Source organism: Chenopodium quinoa, unplaced genomic scaffold (assembly GCF_001683475.1).
Source record: "Chenopodium quinoa cultivar QQ74 unplaced genomic scaffold, ASM168347v1, whole genome shotgun sequence".
In the NCBI taxonomy this organism is placed as follows: Eukaryota; Viridiplantae; Streptophyta; class Magnoliopsida; order Caryophyllales; family Amaranthaceae; genus Chenopodium; species Chenopodium quinoa.
Window position 1 is genome coordinate 353,929 of NW_018742726.1, and position 20,171 is coordinate 374,099.

Sequence of the window (20,171 nt, forward strand, 5' to 3'; positions counted from 1 at the left end):
CGGAGGATCCTCGGCCTCATGGAATGAAGCGATCTGAGGATCGTTGGTGTTGATTGTAGCAATGAGATTCTCTACATGTCCGTCCTCACCAGGATCGAGTGTTTGACCATCTTTAGCCATTTCAAACGAGTATCCCCACAGACGGCGCCAAATATTTCGGGGTTTTGGAAATCCCTCGGGATACTGGTCTTGAATACGGCCGGATGGACACGAACACCTGCAAATATTCCGGTTGACAGAATATTCGCCTCCGACGATCAAGTTAGTGACCGGAAACGGAATAAATTTAGAGAGAGAAAGTAGTGAGAAGTTGGAGCTTTTAATGCCCTTAGAATAATATGTCTTAATCCCCCCTCCCATCATAAATGATTGGGGTATTTATAGGGGTGGAAAGAGTACCCTCTAGGGTTTGATAACCTAGGATGGCGTGCTCTGATTGGCGAAGTAATCAGGTGAAGGCACGTGGCCATATGGGGCGTCGTTTTGCGGCTTTCTCGGGATTTGGGCCTCCTGATGTAAGGAGGCCCTTTTCTCTCATTTCAAGTGCTTTTATGCTTGACACGTGTCATCTTCTTATAGGGACACGTGTCGCCCTTTAATTGGGCCACGTGTCTCTATGGGATTGGGTCAGGTGTTGGGGTATTTTTTACCCTAAACAGAATGTAGTGAACTATGGTGTTTCACCACATTAAATTTTATGGAATGTATAGATATTTGTTGGTATGATAATTAGTTAGATTCGTATATCTTTGATACCAAAAAAGTTGTTATGGAGACTATCATTGAATTTTCCGTTATTGTTGGTTTACTTTGTTATGTTGCTGGTATTTCATAAAAGGCTGACGAAATAGTACTATAATTCACATTTTCTGAGGCATTGTACTACAAAAGTGGGTGACATTGTACTACAAAAGTGGGTGGCAGAAAGCAAAATTATCTTATTTCTTTCTTTTGGAGTCACGTGACTCTTTTTTCAATTTTATTTTCCTTCTATTTTTTTTACATCTATTTAATTTATAGATTGGTCCTTACTAGAGGCATTAAAATCTCTAGTAGCTAGAGCCTGAGAATCCCCCAATGGTCTTACACAAATGTTTCTCGAGATATTGTGTAGAAAAAAGTCATTGTAAGAAAAAGTGGATAGAGTAAGCATATAGTGAGTGAAAATATGTAAATATTGAGATTTATAAGGTAAGAAATGCAAGATCAAAGGTTGCGAATGCGTCGTGTCGTGCTCATGTTCTAAGATAGACATCTCTAATTGAATTTTTAATCATATTTTGATAGATTTTGTATTATAAACTTGGTAGATGACAACCTAGGTTGAACTGTTTTCACCTTTTTTAATTGTTTAAACCTTCAATTTCATACTCGTGACATTATTTAATTTCTAGATGTTAAAAAATTGGTCTAATTTCTCGATAACTTGAATGCTAGAATAAATAGTCTGACCGTACCTCAACCCTATCGATTTTATTTTTCTTTTTTTTGTCCGCTATTTGCGGGTTAGACACTTTGAGAGTGAGGGGGGAAGGGTAAGAGATCCCCACCCTCAAAATATCTCTAGTGGGGATTAAACCCCAACCTCAAGATTGAAAGGTGCAATTTTTTTTTCACTAGATCGAACTTGGTGTGGATTCAACTATACTTACCGTCTACATTTGTTAGGAATTTATCTTAAACAGTTGTATTACAACCTACTACCGCCCATCAAAAACCAATGGCCAACCTCTAAGACAACCACCCACTCACCGAAATCCACCACATGCCCCATTGAAAAGTGAAAACTACCCCTAAACCTCTACAACAATTAGCCACTGAAACAACTCAACCTTCAAACAAAACTCAATTGGGAATGGATCATCAATAGATTTATCATACACGAGTACTCATATGTACTAGATGGGAGCGTTCAAATGACTTGTATGCCCTTGAGCATGACAATCATATACGTAGACCAATCACTAACTTAAGTGAAAACCATTTGTATTGTAATCAAGAACAACCTAGAGTACTTGAACAAATAACAAGACAAGTTCTTGATGCATGAAAAAGAAGATGAGCTAAGTATTAATGCCACAACCACAGTCTAAGCAAAGAGGGAAGAGGTTGATGCAAGGCAAACACATATATGCATGTGCCATGGCCCATGGGGCAACATCCGATAAATGACCGAGGTCACAGGATCAAGTCTGCTAAGGACACTTACACTTTGTTTGGATAACAAATAAGGAAAGGAAGGGGAGGGAAAGAGGAGGAAGGGAATGGAAAAGAAAGGGAGGGGAAGGTGAGCTTCATTTTCCTTCCAAATCTCTCCAAATTAGGCGGGATTATGCTTATAAATGAATCTCTCCCTCTCCTTTCCATTCCTTCCCCCAATCCTTTACCCAAACAAGAGAGTTTGTTTCCCTTTCTTTCTCTTCTCTTCTTTTCCTTCCATTTCCTTGTATCCAAACAAAGTGTTAATTGGCAGACTTAATTAGGAGGGGATTACTCTAAACAGTAAACAGTATACCCCTGTCCGTACTTGATTTAAATAAAAATGAAAATTAGTCTCAACTGTAAATCTGATTCTTGCAGATGAAAACAGCTAAAAAACAATGCGTATTTTGGCAAGAAAAAGTCTAATTACAATATCAAACATCAATTTCTTTCTCAATATATTCCTTGTTCAAGTGGCAAATTGTACATTTGGTCCAATTATTACCAACAAAACCGTAAAAATATATTTTCACACATTCACCAACCTCCCCCCAATAATAACCCAGCACCACACAAAAAATTGGAACAGTAGATTTCACTACAATAATATTCTGCACAATGAGTTGTAGATCGAAGAATCAAACCAGCTCCTTTAATTCATTCCTGTTAAGTACGAAGGGATGCTCGGGGTACAGAGGGCAAGCCCAGTTCATCCTCAGACTAGAATAGAAAGAGACAATAATTAAGTACAAAAAACACTTCAATTCATTTTTTCCTTTCAATAAAGTTTGATATTAGAGCTCTTAGATAAATTGAAACCCTAACAATACCAGAAATGGACTATTGTGTAGTTACCTGAACATTGGCTCTCCCAGGCACTGCTGCAGAACCAGTAGGAGCTGCTGGCAAGTTGAGCTCTTCCTCGACATCAGGTTCAGACTGAAGGTAAGAAGGAACCCCCTGACTCTCAGATTCCATATCTAATTCCAGTGCATCGAGCTCTGCACAATGATTTAACATATAAGATGATCAGCATAGCAAATTCTTACAACTAACATTTGTTGATAGACATCATTATAAGATAAAAGCTTACCACCCATCAGGTCATCCTCATCAATATCGTCAGGCACATTGTAGCTTCTTCCAAGGGTTTCTTGAATCTCATTACTCATATCCATCAAGTCCATCATATCATCTTGCAGGTTCTACATAACATCAAATCAGTTATCTTCCAAGCAGGACTTAGACTTCCAATAGAACTCAAATATAAAGCAAAAATACAATTGCTTACATCTATTTCTTGAATTTTTACTGTCTTCATCATTCCTTTTAAGTCCTTGTTTGCAGCTTTTAATGCTGACATCTGAAGAGAAACAAAGGGAAAAAGGCATCAGCAGTAATTAAGACGGAAAATTCTTCAATCATATCTAACAAAACCTATATACTACCATGTATCATAAAACAAACATCAGAAGCATACAGCATACAACCACATTCTGACACAGACTAAGTAAATTTGGTTTCATTAGCAATAGTGATCTACCTCCGTGAGGTAGGCAGAATATTCCAAACACGTTACACATAAAGCTGCCCTTCAACTGACTTGAACCATGCCCTGTAAAATACTACCAAGACAAACAGATATTTCCATGATAAATCGTGCAGCCCAGCTTTGCCAATACCAAAAACAGCAGTCCACACAATGTGGGTATGAGATGCATTCCATAATTGGCATCATACATTATAGATACTTATGACAGCTCCTGAAAATATCAGGCTTGATTACCCAAAGGCCCCCGATAACAAAAGAATTTATTCTTTAAGTCCACTCAGAATACACTGATCATTTAAATCATCATTGTAAACTCGTAATATTGATAAGACAAAATACCATCAACAATGAGACTTAAACTTCATGTCTAATGTCATCTGTAACCTTAATAAGGCAAACCAAGTCCAATTAAGAGGAAGTTTCTTAAGATGCAACTGTAACTTCCACAGAAAGTATAAATTCCACAAGCTTTTTACATTTAAGTAACTTGTATTCAGGCAGTACCAGTTGAACCACTTCACTAATGAAACATGAACTTAATAAACGAATGAGACCTTGGTAGCAAGCCAACATAGATAAGATGCAAAAAGCAGTCACTGCAATAAGCAATGTCAGTTCATAATACTCACAGTTTGCTGAGCATCCTTTATACCCTCTGCAGCAAAGGAAACTTGGTCCAGATTGAATGTTTGATTGTAGAGCATATCACGCTGCCCTTCATACCTGTTCACAATCCAGGATCAAGATCTATACATTAGAATGACGTCGCAAAATATGCCACAAAAATCACATAACAAACAAGTAAATGGCGAGTCACTTGCATGCACATATAAATGCAATATTGAGCCCTCAAAACCTCTAACTTAGCACCATCAGTCTAATGGAAGAAAGTCATATTTCCTCCGTTTTATTTTTTATTGCACCATGAGTGATTTCACGCTTGCCAATGCATTACTTTGGCTATTTATATCTTTAATTATACTTTAGTAAAAATTATAAAAAGTAGATTTCAAGACTAATCTAACTAGACCCCACATGGCTATGTTTTACCTTATGGATAAATGACAAAAGATAGTCAAAGAAGATTATGTGAATGGTGTAAAAGTCCTTACAGTGCAATAAACGAAAAACGGAATAAGTATTACGTATATTTAGAAGGGAGATTTCATTGATACTTTGGGAAAGACGTCAGTCATAACAAGAAACAAAAACAACAAAGATGAGCTAACAAAAAGCTAGTCTGACTTAATCATTCATGCTATCACAAAAACATGATGCATATTATAATTCTCAGGGGGTAATAATTCAAAAAAAAGTTAACATAAGAGATTTTCAATTAAGTGATTGAATGATTAAAATGAATTATATCAGCAGGGAATGATTTCCTACACTAAGCAACTGATCACAAAAATCACAAACAAAATCTCAATCCAAAGCAATAAAGATTAGTGCAACTCAACTCATGGGAAGACTGCCAATAATCAAGTAAAACAATGCTAACATACAGTCCTACACAACACATGTAGACTTCCAGCAGTTCCAGGTCTTATAAGATCAAGTATATCAATAGAGGCAGTGGTGTTTATAAGCTAAAGGTAATTTATGCCAATCAAAAAGGGACTCAGAGAATAATAAACCAGATAAAAACCCTGATTTGGATCTCTAGAATATCTGTTATGAGGAATTAAATCAAGAACTAGGCCACCCTAAACAACAATTATAATGAGTCTTTAGCCATCTCTGTCAAAAACAACAATATACCAAGTTTTACCTATCACGTGATGAACCTAATGGGGCCTGAGTTCGTCAGCTCTGAAATCTCACACATAAAGGCTTAAAAAAAAAAAAAAATCATTCTCAACTTACTATTTTTTTGAGTAGGCTAACTTAAAGATTGTAAAATACTTACGTCTATAGCCCTATACAATTATTACGTTATGTCATAGGGTATTTTATTTTATTTATTTTTACTTGGTAGCATTCCTTTCTTCAAAATTCTATTTTTCAAAAATTATCACAACTGATACAGCTTCTCCAAACTAACTAGCAGTGACAGAACGTTGAAGCAGATGGGAGCCCACAACCCAACTTTCTGAACTTCTAATTGTCAACATAATATCTACTTTGAAGAGGCATAGAAAGATGGATGGCACAATGTTAAAACTAATTCAATATACTCAACAGTTCAAAGATTTCGACCATTTCTAAAGAGAAGTTCGACTGAGTGCACCCTGACTTTCCTAGATTTCACCAACATTAAGATTCATGCTAGGTGCTCTACTACTGTAAATGCTGCTGAATTCAATGGAGACAAAGAAATTATTCCAGACTGGCAGATTCCAAACAGAAGTTGGAAACATCATGAATAACAAAACATTAGTCATTTCAGGTCATTCATAAAATAGATCATTGCACTATAATCGTGATAGAATTATGTTCTCAAAGTTGACTTTTAACATAGCGATAACTTGATACAGGTAAAAGTGACTGCTCAAAACAGTAGGAAACAGTTGCACCAAAATGCAACAAAAAACAGTAAGAAGAAAGGACATACATCCGTTTTTGTTTAAGGACCCTCATCGCTCGAGCCTTTACAGCTTCCTGGGCAGGACCAGGCCGTGTCTTTTTGATTTGTTCTTTGTATCTAGCTAATTCAGCATCAAGCTTTTTAATCTTGTCATCAACATTTTCCCCTCTTTTGTTGATCTAGCACCATGCAAAATAAATACATCAAGGTGACGATACAAATAATCATAATATGGTTATGCGTTTATTCAGACAAGTAACCACAAAATAAGCACAAGAACCCACGTGATGCTCATGACACATTATAAACTGATAAACTGCAGGTTGACAAAAGTTAACCAACATGTAAAGCAATAAACTAGATACATATAAATGATCTTCAGTAACTTCTAAGCTTAAAAAAAGTCTAATTAACAGAAGCTTGCTTCATGTAGTCCTAAAACCAGTATGAACTAACAACTGCTAACATTTGGGATGTGCTTGCTCCTTAGAAGAGTTCTTGGGTTTTGAGGAAAATCCTTAAATGTAGGGAATTTATTGATCAGATTGGTGGATGGGATAAAGTTCAATATGGGGGGAAAATGAAAATTAGGAAGGTTTATGATCTCCTTAGATTCCAATCCCCCAAAGTTAGTTGGAAGAGAGTAATTTGTAATAACAAAGCCTCTCCCAAAAGTCTTTTCATCCTTTGGCTTGCAATCTGAAATCGGTTATTGACTAAAGATAGATTGATGAGGTGGACCCTGAATTGTGACCCTAGTTGCTTGTTGTGCCTGCAAGCGCCTGAAAACACTCCTCATCTCTTCTTTGAATGTAGTTACTCCCGGAGAATTTGGCAAAAGGTCTTGGATCTTCTAAGATGTAGGAAAGTAGTCCAGAACCTTGATTTGGAAGTTGAGTGGGCAACCCACCATTGTAGGAAATCTAAACCTAGTGGCCGGTTACATTTAAAGTTCCTGGCTGAAGCGGTTTACAGTATTTGGTGGCAAAGGAATACAACTATATTTCAAGGCAAATGTGATAGAAGTTGTCTTTAAAGAAATTGTTTTCAAAGTTGCTTGTCGATGTTTGGAGGATGATCGGAAGCTACTTATGATTTCTAATTGAGCTTTTGGGTTGTTTTGTCTATGTTTTGGTTGTTACTGTTTGCTGCTTCTCTTGATGTCTTTCTGGCTACTGCTGCCTGTTTTGCAATTCTGGCTGGTGCATTTGCTCCTTGTTGTTGGTGTTGCCTACTGTGTCGCAACTGATTCTGGGGCTGCTGGTGGGGTGCTACTGCTGTGATGGTTTCCTGCTGCTGCTAGTTTCGCAGGCTGCTACAGCATGCTCCCCTTCTTGCTGGTCTGTGTTGATACTGCAGCTTGGCTGCTGTCCTTTCATTGCTGCTGGGTGCTACTTGGGGCTGCTGCCTTGGTTCAGCTTGCTGGGTTTAAGTGCATAGGTTGTTTTTTTTTGCTGTTCTTGGTTTTATTGCTGGTTTTTGTCCTGTTCCTTTGGTCGGGGGTGCCCCTCCTAGAGAGTAGCCCTCTTCCTTTGAGTTCAGGGAGCCTTGTTTTTGGTCTGTGTCCCAAAGGAACCCTTCCTAGAAGGTGGCTTTTGGTTCCCGGACCTCTGGCTTGTGTTTTGTTGCTCTTGGACTTGTAGTCTTTGGTGGGCGGTTTTCGCCTTGTGGCCTTGTGGGCTTGTACTTTTATTGCCGTTTTGGCTTTTCCTTATGGTAATGTTATTTCTTTTTACCAAAAAAAAAAAAAAAAAAAAAAAAAAAAAAAAAACAAAACTAACAACTGCTAAAGCTTACTTTATTTTCAGAATTACCCTTTTATAATGAGCTAAGATTATGGCTTGTTTAATACGAATGATAACTGTAACACGTTTTAACACGAAAACTAGCTTCCTTATTTCCTTAATATCATAGGCAATAAGGATGATCCAAAATCATGGAGCTTCATGCATAATATATTGTAAACTCTAGGAAGAAAATATATCATGTTCAAACCAGGTTTCATGATCCCATAGTTTTTTCTTTAACCTTTTCGGGTTGGGGCATTCATCAAAATCCTCGGTAGATAGATTTATAAAGCTTAAAACAGCTCAATTCATTCTTCCAATATTAATTTCTATCTCCAGCCCTCTTGAGTTGAAAAGCACGCAATGTTTCCATAATATTAGCACTAAAATTTGACCACACAATAAAATTAAGAACAGATTTTGACATAATTTTCTCAAATTAAATCAATCAAACCTTACATTGAGATCAAAAAATATAGAGATAACCAAATTAAAGCTAAATTCCATTACAATCAATTCATAAAAACATTAAAACAAAATCCCAAACCCTAATTCAATTTCAATGTATATAGAAAAAATTCGACAAAATTAGCAAAGATACACTTCAAAAAATTCACGAAATCAATATCAAATTAAAAAGAATACCCGATTAGAAGCATCTGAAACTGAAGGAGGAGGATCTTTTTGTTTCTTAGCACCGAAGATTCGTTGCATCGTAAATTCTCTGAATCTCTTTCTACTGCTGCCGCTGATGTTTGCTAATTATGGCTGAATTTACGATGTTTTTCTTTGAAATTTGAATTGAAATAGTCTTAATTGAGAATTTAAATAGTAGAATTTGTCAATTAAAAATTCAAACGCCAAAATAAAAAAAAATAAAAAAAAAGACAAAGGAGAAGTATATGTGAATTTTCGATGAAATGTTGGATAGATTGGGTGACCTGCGCTAGGGTGGAATGACGAAAGTGATAGAAAGTTCTAAGAAATTTCGATAGACGACCCTACAAAATTTAATCAATGTCAATCTAATGTTAAAATATGTACTCTACATCGTATTTACTCCGTATTTATGTAATGCCTCAAATTAACTACTCCATTTGTTTAATCATTATTTTTTTACACAAAACAAAAGCTCAGGGCTTGTTTGATATTGTTTTTTATTTTTTACTTTTTCTTTTTTTAAAAACAAAAAACTGGAAACAAGAAAAAAGTGTTTCCACTTTTCTATTGTCAGTTTCAAAATTATCACGATATTAATAAGTTTGACTAATTTTTTATTCATTATATGGCATATATCTTGATTTTGAAAAACAAAAAACCGCGGCGATGTCAAACGATTCCTCAGCATTTAATTAAAGCATTAAGTTTGCAAGATCGTTACACATAGCCCCTTGTAATTCAAGAGGGTATTCTTCTAAGTGTTCTAACCAAACACGACACTCATTGAAATTGCAACTTTAACTAGCCAAGCTATGCGCTACTACATTACCCACATGTTTCGGGGTTTTCTGTGTCCCTCGAGAGAGTTACGTCACTAAGACTGGATTCCGGGCGCCTGTACCTGTAAAACAACGGAGACTCCGATTGGGTGGAGTTCCGCCTCCGACGATCAAGTTAGAACGTGTACGGAGAATGTAAAAAAGTGCGAAAGTAAAGTGGGATCTTCTCGGATTTCGAGATCAGGTGTTTTTTCTCTGTTTTCGAGAGAATTCGGTGTATTCAATGATTGAATTAATAGTTTTTCACAAGGTGGGGTAAATCTCCCTATTTATAGGGTCATTGGGATTCGCACCCCCGTACTAGGTTACGGAAACCTAGGACTTATGGGCTGCGCTATTTTTCGGGCAGTTTAGAGAATTGGGCCTTGTAGGCTGCCAATTCCACATGGGCTATCGGCTTGCCACGTGTCTAGCCCTGGTAGGTCCACTTTGGGCTTTCCTTAGAGTGACACGTGTCAAGCTCTGATTGGTCCACGTGGTGGGGTAAAAATACCCAAATCATTCTTGGCTGGAGTTAGCGAGAGAGTCTCTCTCCGTAGAAATGAGCGAGGGATGGGCCGAGCCTTCTGCTCATCGCCGAGAACAATTTGCTTCTTATTACCACCATGTTCCCGTAGGCAGGCAGAAGACTATGGCTGGCAAGCTGGGAAATTCAGAGCTGACCATGTCATGGGTTATGGCTTTATTATAAGTGTCCCGGACGCTGAGGACATTGTAGTCTGGCCAGAAGGGTCAATCTACGGGGACGGATGCTTTGGCTGTTATGAGGTGGCCATTCAAGCTGGTCTTAGATTCCCTCTCCATTCGGTAGTGGAGAAAATTTTAGATGGATACTAGCTGGGTATCTGGCAACTTGCCTCCAACTCTTGGGCGAACATTCTGGGGTTTGTTGCCGCATGTGAGATGCTGGAGGTAGAGCCAAGTTTTGAGGCCTTTGCCCATATGCACTATCTCAGCCGGATCCCGAAAGCAAGCGAATCCGAATGGTACACCCTTTCAAGCCACAAAGGCTTTATGATGACTGTTGGGAAGGAGTCCAAGTGGAAGGGCTGGAGAAGCAAGTTTTACATCATCTCCTCCCCTAACCAGATGAAGAACAAAAAATATAACTGGTGGAACCGGAACCCCCCTTTGCTATCAAAGTGACCATTCGGTCTAATGAGGAGACTGGGGAGAATGAGGTCATTCCTCAAAGCTACATTCCTCGCCATGATTGGCTGGCTGATGGGAATTATCTGGCCGCCTGCAGCTTGAGTGTTGAGAGGCCAAGAGGTAGACGACCAAATGTGCTTAGACTTTCAGTAAGACTTGATTTTTTTGTTCATCTTACTAACCACTTACAACTTATGCAGACAAAGCAATGGAAAAACTTTCGGCCTCCAAGAAGTCGGCGACCCACTCCGCCACCTACTACCGCTCCCTTTTAGGCAAGTGGAAGAGTGAGGATCCGAATGAAGCAAAAACGCCCAAGGTGAGTCATACTCTTTAATTGGATAGATTGGATTTGTTTTTCCGACCTACTTTTTACTCATTCTGGTTTATGTGCAGGGCGATTCATCCAAACCTTCTCCCTCTTCTCAACCGGACCCGAAGCTTCAAAAGCAGTCGGCCGGCGATGTGAAGACTCCTGGCAAGCCCAGGAAACATGTTGCCCTTAAGCTTAGAAGGACCCACCCCCCGACAGCGGGAAAATCAGAAGCAGGCCTTGAGGCCTCACAAAAGTCGGACTCTTATAAAGCGTCGAAGAGTGGCAAGGGTCCACTCGATGCTGCTGTCGGCTTAGCGGCTGGGGGAAGTAGGCCCCCTAAGGACCGGGAGGCGGCTGGTGGAAGCAAGGTCCCAAGGGAGAAGGCGACCGCCGAAGGTATTACAAGTTTTAATCCCTTGCCCTACCCTTGTAGGGTCAAGTTTAATCAACAGTCGACCAGCACTCCTGAAGACAGCCGGTCTATAGGCCGAATCACTACAAGAAAACAGCTGGATTCCGACAGAATTTTTCCGTCGGAAACATCGAAAAATCCGTCGGAAAACGGCCTTCCGACGGAATTCCGTCGGAATCAGTCTGTCGCAACAGCCTTTGTAGGAAATTCGACGTTTTCCGAGGGAAATTCCGTAGAAACCACTTTTCCGACGGAATCCATTCTGTCGGAGCTCGTTTTGACTTTAAATGTAAATCCATCGCAATTTTCCATTAGAAATTTCCGTCGGAGTTGGAGATGTTTCCGACGGAAATTTCCGTCGAAAGAGGTATATTCCGACGGAATTTTCTGTCGAAAAATTCAATAAAAAAACAAAAAAAAAAAACGCCTCCACCACCCCCACCACCAGCGTGACACCACCAACCCACCCACCCAGACCACCCCCTACCACCACCACACCCACGTACTTCACCCACCCCACCTAATCCTAACCAAACCACCCCCAGCCAGACCACCCCCACCAACCACCCTAAACTAAATCCACCCACCCAGACCACCCCCACCTAGACGACCCACCCAGCACACCCACCCAGACCACCCCCTGCCACCACCACACCCACGTACTTCACCCACCCCACCTAACCTTAACCAAACCACCCTAAGCCAGACCACCCCCACCCACCATCACACCCACAAACCGAACCCCTCCACCTAACCCTAACCAAACCGAACACCCTAACTCAGCAGGACCAACAAAGCACCGATTTCAATTATAATTCAATTATAAACAAATCGAACCCCCCCACCTAACCCTAACCAAACCACCCTAAGCCAGACCACCCCCACCCACCATCACACCCACAAACAAAACACCCCCATCTAACCCTAACCAAACCACCCCCACCACCACCCACCACTACCCTACCCAGCCAAAACCCTAACCCTCCCGGAAAAAACGAAAAAAAAATACCAACAAAACAATTATAATCAAAATTCACCGAATTCGTACAAAAAAAACAAAAATTACAAACACAAAAACATACCTTCAAACTTGAATTGAGTTCGAGCTTGGTTTATTAAGGCCAAATTTGACCATGAAAAGTCTAGATCTACACTTTTCATGGTCAAATTTAACCAAAAAAAACCATTACACCGTAGACGAAGGAGAAGGGGCGAGAAAGGAGAAAGGGGAAGGAGAAAAGGGGCGAGGAAGGAGAAAGGGGAAGGAGAACATGGGCAAGGAAGGAGGCGAGGAAGGAGAAAGGGGAAGAAGAAAAGGGCGAGGAAGGAGGAAGAGGCGAGGAAGGAGAAAGGGGAAGCAGAAAAGGGGCGAGGAAGGAGAAAGGGCGAGGAAGGAGAAAGGAAGAGAAGGAGGAGGAGAGAGAAATAAAAGAAAGAGGAGGAAAGAGAAAGCGAAAATCTAAAGGAGAAGAGGCGGAGGAATGAGGGGAGTAGGAGGGTTTTTTTTTTATATAAACATATTCCGACGGATTTTCATTCCGTCGGAAGTTAACTTTCCAGCGGAATATTCCATCAGAAGTTTCCGACGGATTTAATTTCTGTCAGAAATTTAATGTTTCGACGGAATATTCCGTCGGAAATTTCCGACGGATTTTATTTCCGTCGGAATATTAATTTTCCGAGGAATATTCCGTCGGAAAACCCATAAATTTCGACGGAAATTTCCGACGATTTATAAATCCTTCGGAATATATAGGATTTCCGACGGAATTTTGTGTCCGTCAGAAGATGTCTGTCGGAATCCATCCTATTTCTTGTAGTGAATTTACGTCAACTACTTACAAAGTTTTGAATGTGCAGATGTCCCCCAAAGGCCGGATATTCAACAGCTGGCGAAGACCATGCTGAGGGTCATCTCCCTCGAGGACAGGGAGTCTGTCAGAGGAGTCGGCACCCTCAACCTTGATGTCATCCTTGCCTTCCTCGCTGAGGTGCAGTAACTTATTATTTGTCTTTTTTGTTCTACTCTTCAAGCCACTTGGTATCAATGTTTTGCCCCTTTGCCGGATGCAGGCTATGCTACGGGTGAACGTCCTTAAAAAAAACAATTCAATGAGAAGACCAAAGAGGTAAAAGTTGTGCACGCTCGGGTTGCCTTTTCTCTATATACGACCTTGTTTGAGATTTCTCAAAATGAACTACTGACCACTGATATACTATATTCTCAGGCGGCTGCCAATCTGCAGGTGAAGACCAATCTGGACGCAGCGAAGAGGCAGATCTCCGAGTTGGAGAAGGAGGTTAAGGACCTCAAGGCCAAGCTCGAGCCCCTCTAGGAGGTGGACGCTGAAGCAGACGGGCTCCGCACCCGAGTGGAGAACCTCAAGAAAAAGCTGCAAAACTTGGAAGTATAACTCTCAAAGAAGTATACCTCAAGGGCTGAGGAGGAGAAGGAGGCCCTAGTTAAGCAGATGATGGACGACTGCGATGCCATCATGGTGATGACCTGGGAGTCCCTCTTTCCCGATGCTGGCTGTGATGGGTGGAAGCAACAATTTGACGCAGCCTCCCTTGAACACAATGATAGGCTTTTGAACCAAGCCCAAGAGGAAGAGGAGGAGGAGGAGTCGTCCGATTCTGCTAAGGGGACATCCGGGGTGTCTGATCAGGAGGAGGAGCAGGAAAAAGAAAATGACCGGCAACCGACTGGGGAGAAAGAGGATGCGACTGTCGATACTGAGAAGCTCCCTCTTGATGTTTAAGCTTTCTATTGGTTTCTACAACCTGATGGCCATTAATTTCTCCGGCCTGTGTGCCGTGTATATCTGTATTTTTACCGGCTGAGGAGTCGGGTAACTTTTGACAATTTCTACCGGTTAACTCTTTTTTAGTCGACCATGGGGTCGGCTAATTTGATTAATGAATCATCCGGCCATTTGCCCGATTTTGCCATTTTGCACTTGCTTTCAATTTTTTATATGCATAGATTTTAGCTAAGTATTTAACTTGCTTTTTTCTATGAATTTTTCACTATACCGGTTGTTTTTGCTCTTGGACGGCTGTACACTTGGTTTCAAAGGAAAGTTGATTGACTTGGAAATTTTTTATACTTTAGAGAGTATGATTGGTTTCCAAGTCAATCAATCACTATGGTGATTGCCTCAAACCAAGCGGACAGTCGACCATCGAGCAGGCGGGTAAGCTTTTAATATTATCCGGCCATTGGCCTTATCAGATTCTTTTAAAATGAACAATGTTAGCTGCTAAGTTTTTAGACTTAGCTTATATTTATATTTTGGAAATTTGCCGCCTGTATTGCCCCTGAGCAATAATAGGCGTTAACCGGAATAAAGATGTATCTAACCCAGATATTCGCTGGTTACCGTTTGTTATGGAACAGGCGGTGACCTTTATTAATCTCGATCTCATTAGTCTAAGTGGGAATAGTGGCTGGTTACCGGCTGGTGTCAATGAGACATGCGGTTTTGTTTATGCCGTTTTGGTTCCACTTAGATTACGAAGGTCAAACGGTTGTGAATTGGCCCTTATTGGGTTAATCAGTCTTTGCCGCTTGTGTTTGGGTTTATAGAGCAATGTACCACCCAGATGGGAGATGCTCTCTGTGACGAATTTACTCGGATGGGCCAGTCGCCGAATGTCTACTCATGTTGGAGCAGTCGAGTAAACGTTTAGTATCTAACGACCATTGACCGTATCAAGTTGTTTTTAAACGAGAAATGTTTAGCTGCTAAGTTTTGGACTTAGCTTATATTTTCAAATTTAGCCGTCTTTATTGCCCCTGAGCAATAACAGGCGTCTAATTGGTGTAAGAACAGGAGTTCTTTTATCTAAATGAAATAAAAGCTGGCTACCGGTTGTTATAGAACAAGCGGTAGCCTCTTGCTATCTAGGCCTCATTAGATAGTTGAATTTAAACAGCTGCGAGCTTATCTTAATCCAGATAGTCGGTAGGGCCGTTTGTTTTAAAGTTTATAGAGCAATGTACCACCCGGATAGGAGATGCTCTCTGCGACGAATTCACTTGGATGGACATCGCTGGATGTCTGCTCATGTTGGAGCAGATGTTCGGCTTTAATAAGGTCGTCTACACATTGTACAAACGGTATTCCCATTGGGAGATGTTTCATAAAAAGCAATAAATATTGTAAATAAAAAGAAACTTTTCATTGATGGGCTTTTTACTGACAAAAATTTTACAAGTCTTAGAAGTAATACTTTTTTAAAGTTATCTACATTCCAAGTTCTTGCTAGCTGCGTGCTGTTTGGGGTTTCTAGGTGGTAGGTGCTGCCTTTAACTTCTTCATAGATCCGATATGGGCCTTCCTAATTGGGAGTTAACTTTCCTTGCTCATTGGCTCTACCAGTTGCCTCCATTTTCCGTAACATAAAGTCCCCTACTTTCAAGGGCCATTTGTGTACTCTTTTGTTGTAGGCTCTCGTCATTCTCATACGGTAGATCTCATGATGCAAGGCGGCATTGCCCCTGCGCTCCGGGAGTGAGTCCAATGCTAGCCGCATGACCTCCCAGTTAACCTCTTCGTAGCATGACTCGAAGAATCGGCTCATAGTGTTCAATGGGAAAGACGACTTCTGCGCCGTATGCCATGAGAAACGGGGTTTCACCGGTTGCCCCTTTTGCTGTTTTTCTGATGGCCCAAAGAACATGAGGCAACTCATCCGCCCATAGACCGCTCGCCCTTACAATTTTCTTTTTAATGTAGTTAGAGATTAGCTTGTTGAAGACTTCAACCTGACCGTTTGCTTGGGGACGGCCGACTGATGCAAAGAAATGAGAGATCCTTGGTCTCCTAACCAATTCTTGAGGGTAGGCGTCTCAAACTGAGGGCCATTGTCAAAGACCATAGACATTGGAAGCCCAAACCGGGTGATGATATTCTTCCAGATGAAGGAGATGACATCCTTTGTCTTAATGCCTTTGACTGCCTCTGCTTCTACCCACTTGGTGAAGTAGTCTACAGTAACTAGAATATAGCGCCGTCAGCTTGGTGTAGGCATATATGGTCCTAAAATGTCCATGCCCCATTAAGCGAATGGTACCGGGCTGTGAATGGCCGTCAGATTAGTGGCCGGATGGTGTATGAGTTTGCCAAATCTTTGAAACTTATCACATTTCTTCACCATTTCCATGGCGTTTGCCTCAAGAGTGGGCCAGAAGTAGCCTTGCCGCCTAGCCTTTCTTGCTAGAGACCTGCCGCCCTATGTGGGAGGCACAAAAGCCCGAGTGTATGTCTTCCAGAACCTCTTACCCCTTTTCTAGGGTGATGCATTTCAAAAGAGGTTGCAAATAACCCTTCTTAAAAGCTCTCCATTATGAATCTCAAAGTTGTCCACACGTTTTTTCATTGCAGCCATTTCTGGATATGCATCCGGCAAAGTGTCGTCTAGCAAATAGGCCCGGATGTCATCCTTCCAGGTTGAACTCCGGTCTAGTATTTCTTCGATACTTCGCTTTTCCATTATTTCCCAAAAGACCGATCGAGGTGTATCATAGGAGGCGGATGATACCAGCTTAGAAAGAGCATCCGCCTGATTGTTCTCTGACCTGAGCACTTGACTTAGATTAAATTTATCAAGTGTTCTAGCCTCTTCTTTGACCGCTTGCAAATACTTGATCATGGCCGGATGGGTGGCTTCATAGTCAACATGGTATTGGCTAATGATCAATTGTGAATCAAAGCAAGTGTCAATCTTTCTTGCCCCTGCCGCCTTACACATGCGGATGCCGGCTAGCAGGGTTTCATATTCTGCCTCATTATTTGAGGCCTGGAACTTAGTGCATATTCATACTTTTCCCCTTCAGGGGACTGGCATATAATCCCTGCACCACAACTGGTTCATAGTAGAGCTCCCATCCACATACACTTTCCAAACCTGGTCAAGGTTCTCCGGTTCAACTAGCCTTGTCATTTAGACAATGAAGTCGGCAAACGCCTGACCCTTCACTGCCTTTCTTGGTTAAAAATAGATCAAAAGGCTTTGTATTTTAATAGCCCATTTGATCATTCGGCCGGATGACTCCATAGTTGTCATTGGCCGCTTGATAGGTTGATCTGTGTAGACCACAACCAGATGTGCCAAAAAGTATAAATATAACTTCTTGACTTCCATGAAAAGAGCAAGGCCAAACTTTTCAACTGTTGGGTACCGTAGTTCAGCATTTCGAAGAACAAAACTGATGAAATAAACCGGGAGCTGGGTGCCGTCTCTCTCAGTCTGGAGAACAGCACTAAGAGCATGGTCTGAGACGGCCAAGTACATGTAAAGCACCTCCTTGGGCAGAGGGCTAACAAGCCTCGACAATGAGTGCAAGTGTTCTTTCAATTTCTGAAAGGTCACCTCAGCATCATTCCCCCACTCAAAACATAGTCTTCTTTTTGATAGCTTGGAAAAAATAGAGGCACTTGTCACCTGACCGACTAGGAATCTCCCCAATGCCGCCAAACGACCGGTTAATTTATGAACTTCCTTGACAGTGCGGGGAGACCTCATGTCAATGACCGCCTGTATCTTCTCTGGGTTAGCCTCTATCCCCCTTTGATTAATCAAAAATCCGAGAAACTTCCTAGACTCTATACTAAAGACACACTTCTTGGGATTGAGCATGACCTTGTGCCGCCTGAGTGTGGCGAATGTTTCTCTGAGGTCAGTAAGATGATCCGTCTGCAGCTTGGATTTGACTATCATGTCATCAACGTACGCCTCTACATTCCTCCGAATTTGATTAATGAAGATTGTATTAATCATTCGTTGGAAAGTAGCAGGTGCATTTTTCAAGCCAAACGACATCACGGTATAGCAGAATAACCCCTAATCAGTAACGAATGTCGTCTTCTCTTGATCTTTTTTCCACAAGGGTATCTGATGAAGGCCTGAATAGGAGTCCATAAAGCTCATCAAAGTATGTCCGGCTGTAGAGTCGACCAGACTGTCGATCTTTGAAAGTGGATAACTATCCTACGGACATGCCTTGTTCAAGTCAGTGTAATCAACACATATGACCAGGTACCATTCGGCTTTTTTACGAGCACAACATTCGCAACCCAATCTGGGAAGTAACATTGCCGAATGAACCCGGTGTCCAACAACTTTTTCACTTCGGCGGCTGCTGCATGACTTCTCTCCTCGCCATGGTTTCTTTTCTTTTGCTTAACCGGCTTCTTTTTGGGATCCGTATCGAGCTTGTGGACAGCTAAAATCCGGGCTGATGCCTGGCATCTCTTCCACTTCAAAGGCAAAAATGTCTTTGAATTCCATTAACAGATTGTGCAAGTCTGCACCCAATTTCGCAAAAGCAACCGTCCCACCTTAACAGTACGCTCTGGACGTGTATCGTCCAGAACAATATCAATGTGTTCACCAGCCAACTGGGGACGGAGTTCGTTTGACCGTTCCCAGGTCAGTAATTGCTATTGATTTTCTTTCTTCATGGCAACCAACTGGTCGGCCTTTCTCTTCTTGCCGGCGGGTGGTGGAGCAAGCTCAGCTTCCCTGACATCATCAAGGTCTATTGGCCCCTCACTCTGGCCGGCTGCGGCCACTGTTAGCTTGACGTCTAAGAGGTAGCACTCTCTAGCCGCCTTTTAATCCCCATTCAGGGAGTCGACTGACCCGTCATCCTTCTCAAATAATGACGGCCTTGGATTCGTTCAGAATTGGACAGCCCAATATTAGATTATAGACGATCAACTCTATAACAACCAAGAACCGGACTACCATGTGGCGTCCGTCTCCCTTCTCCCGCAGCCGGATGGATAGGTCAATTCGTCCTGCCGGATGCACAACTCCACCCATAAAACCAACCAAGGGGTGAGACACCTTGTGCATGCTACCAGGCTTGTACTTCAGTTTTGACAAGCACTTGTGGCTAATGAGGTCAAACGAGCTTCCGGTGTCTTTGAGGATCCGACCGACCTTCTAGTTAGCCACTTTGCACTCAATGACGATGGAGTCATCATGCGGTCGTTTGACCTTGCCCGTGTCTTTTTCAGTGATGATGACCTCAGGAAAGATGTTAGTAGACGCCTGGCCCTCATTAACTAAACTGACATCTAGCCGTCTAACATGATCTTTGGTGCCCTGGATGGTTAGGCCCTCTCCAGCAAAGCCGCCTGCTATTGTGTAGATCGGTTCTTGATTAGTGTCCGAACTATTAGCAGGTTGGGCAGCCTTTTTGGATGACTGCCCAGGGGTTGTCCTCAGGGTCACCTTAAACTTATAAGACTTCAGCACCCCTTTATTAGCAAAACGGTCTAACAACCGCTTGAGACTATAGTAGTCGTTGCTGTCACGGCCAATATCCTCATTGAAATGGCAGTACTTGTTTTTGTTCCGGTTTTTGACAGAACCTTTCATAGCAGCCGGCTTCTCTATGGTCACCTGGTCTTTAATCTCCATGAGGATGAAGTAGCAGTCTTTCTTTTTCTTTTGGGACGGCTGATTAGAATCATCAACTTCCCAGATCTCTTTCCTCTTCTTATTCTCTTCAACTTTCTTAGCCGGCTGAGCTTGCCGACTCTCTTTTTTTTTAGACTTCTTGGAGTCCGTCTGCTTGCTGATGGAGCAGAGTCCGGTCGCCTGTATATAGGCTTCTGCCTCCATCAGCGCTTCCTGGAGGGTGGCAACCCTCTTTCTAACGAGGTCAAACTTGAGAGTCGACCCGTCCTTCAGACCCTTGAAGAAGTC

The 20,171-nt window shown here is 41.6% G+C and overlaps 1 protein-coding gene across 1 annotated transcript; it reads right to left on the reverse strand.

Moving 5' to 3' along the window:
* Nucleotides 1-2,625: 2,625 nt before the first annotated feature.
* On the reverse strand, nucleotides 2,626-8,782 carry LOC110723243 (vacuolar protein sorting-associated protein 60.2-like). The gene is made up of 7 exons (XM_021902584.1): nucleotides 8,714-8,782; nucleotides 6,309-6,460; nucleotides 4,384-4,477; nucleotides 3,494-3,565; nucleotides 3,296-3,407; nucleotides 3,058-3,203; nucleotides 2,626-2,922 (listed from the first exon to the last, which is right to left on the reverse strand). Exons 1-7 carry the CDS (start codon nucleotides 8,780-8,782, stop codon nucleotides 2,869-2,871), a joined length of 699 nt encoding a protein of 232 aa, XP_021758276.1. The 3' UTR covers nucleotides 2,626-2,868.
* Between the last annotated feature and the right edge of the window lie 11,389 nt (nucleotides 8,783-20,171).

Bases quoted from the DNA above. Each gene is read 5' to 3' on its own strand.
- LOC110723243 (XM_021902584.1), bottom strand. From the start codon at position 8,782: ATGCAACGAATCTTCGGTGCTAAGAAACAAAAAGATCCTCCTCCTTCA. The intron at 3,566-4,383 runs GTGAGTATTATG...GTTTCTCTTCAG, and splicing joins TAAAGGATGCTCAGCAAACT to ATGTCAGCATTAAAAGCTGC. The intron at 3,204-3,295 runs GTAAGCTTTTAT...ATCATTGTGCAG, and splicing joins TGAGGATGACCTGATGGGTG to AGCTCGATGCACTGGAATTA.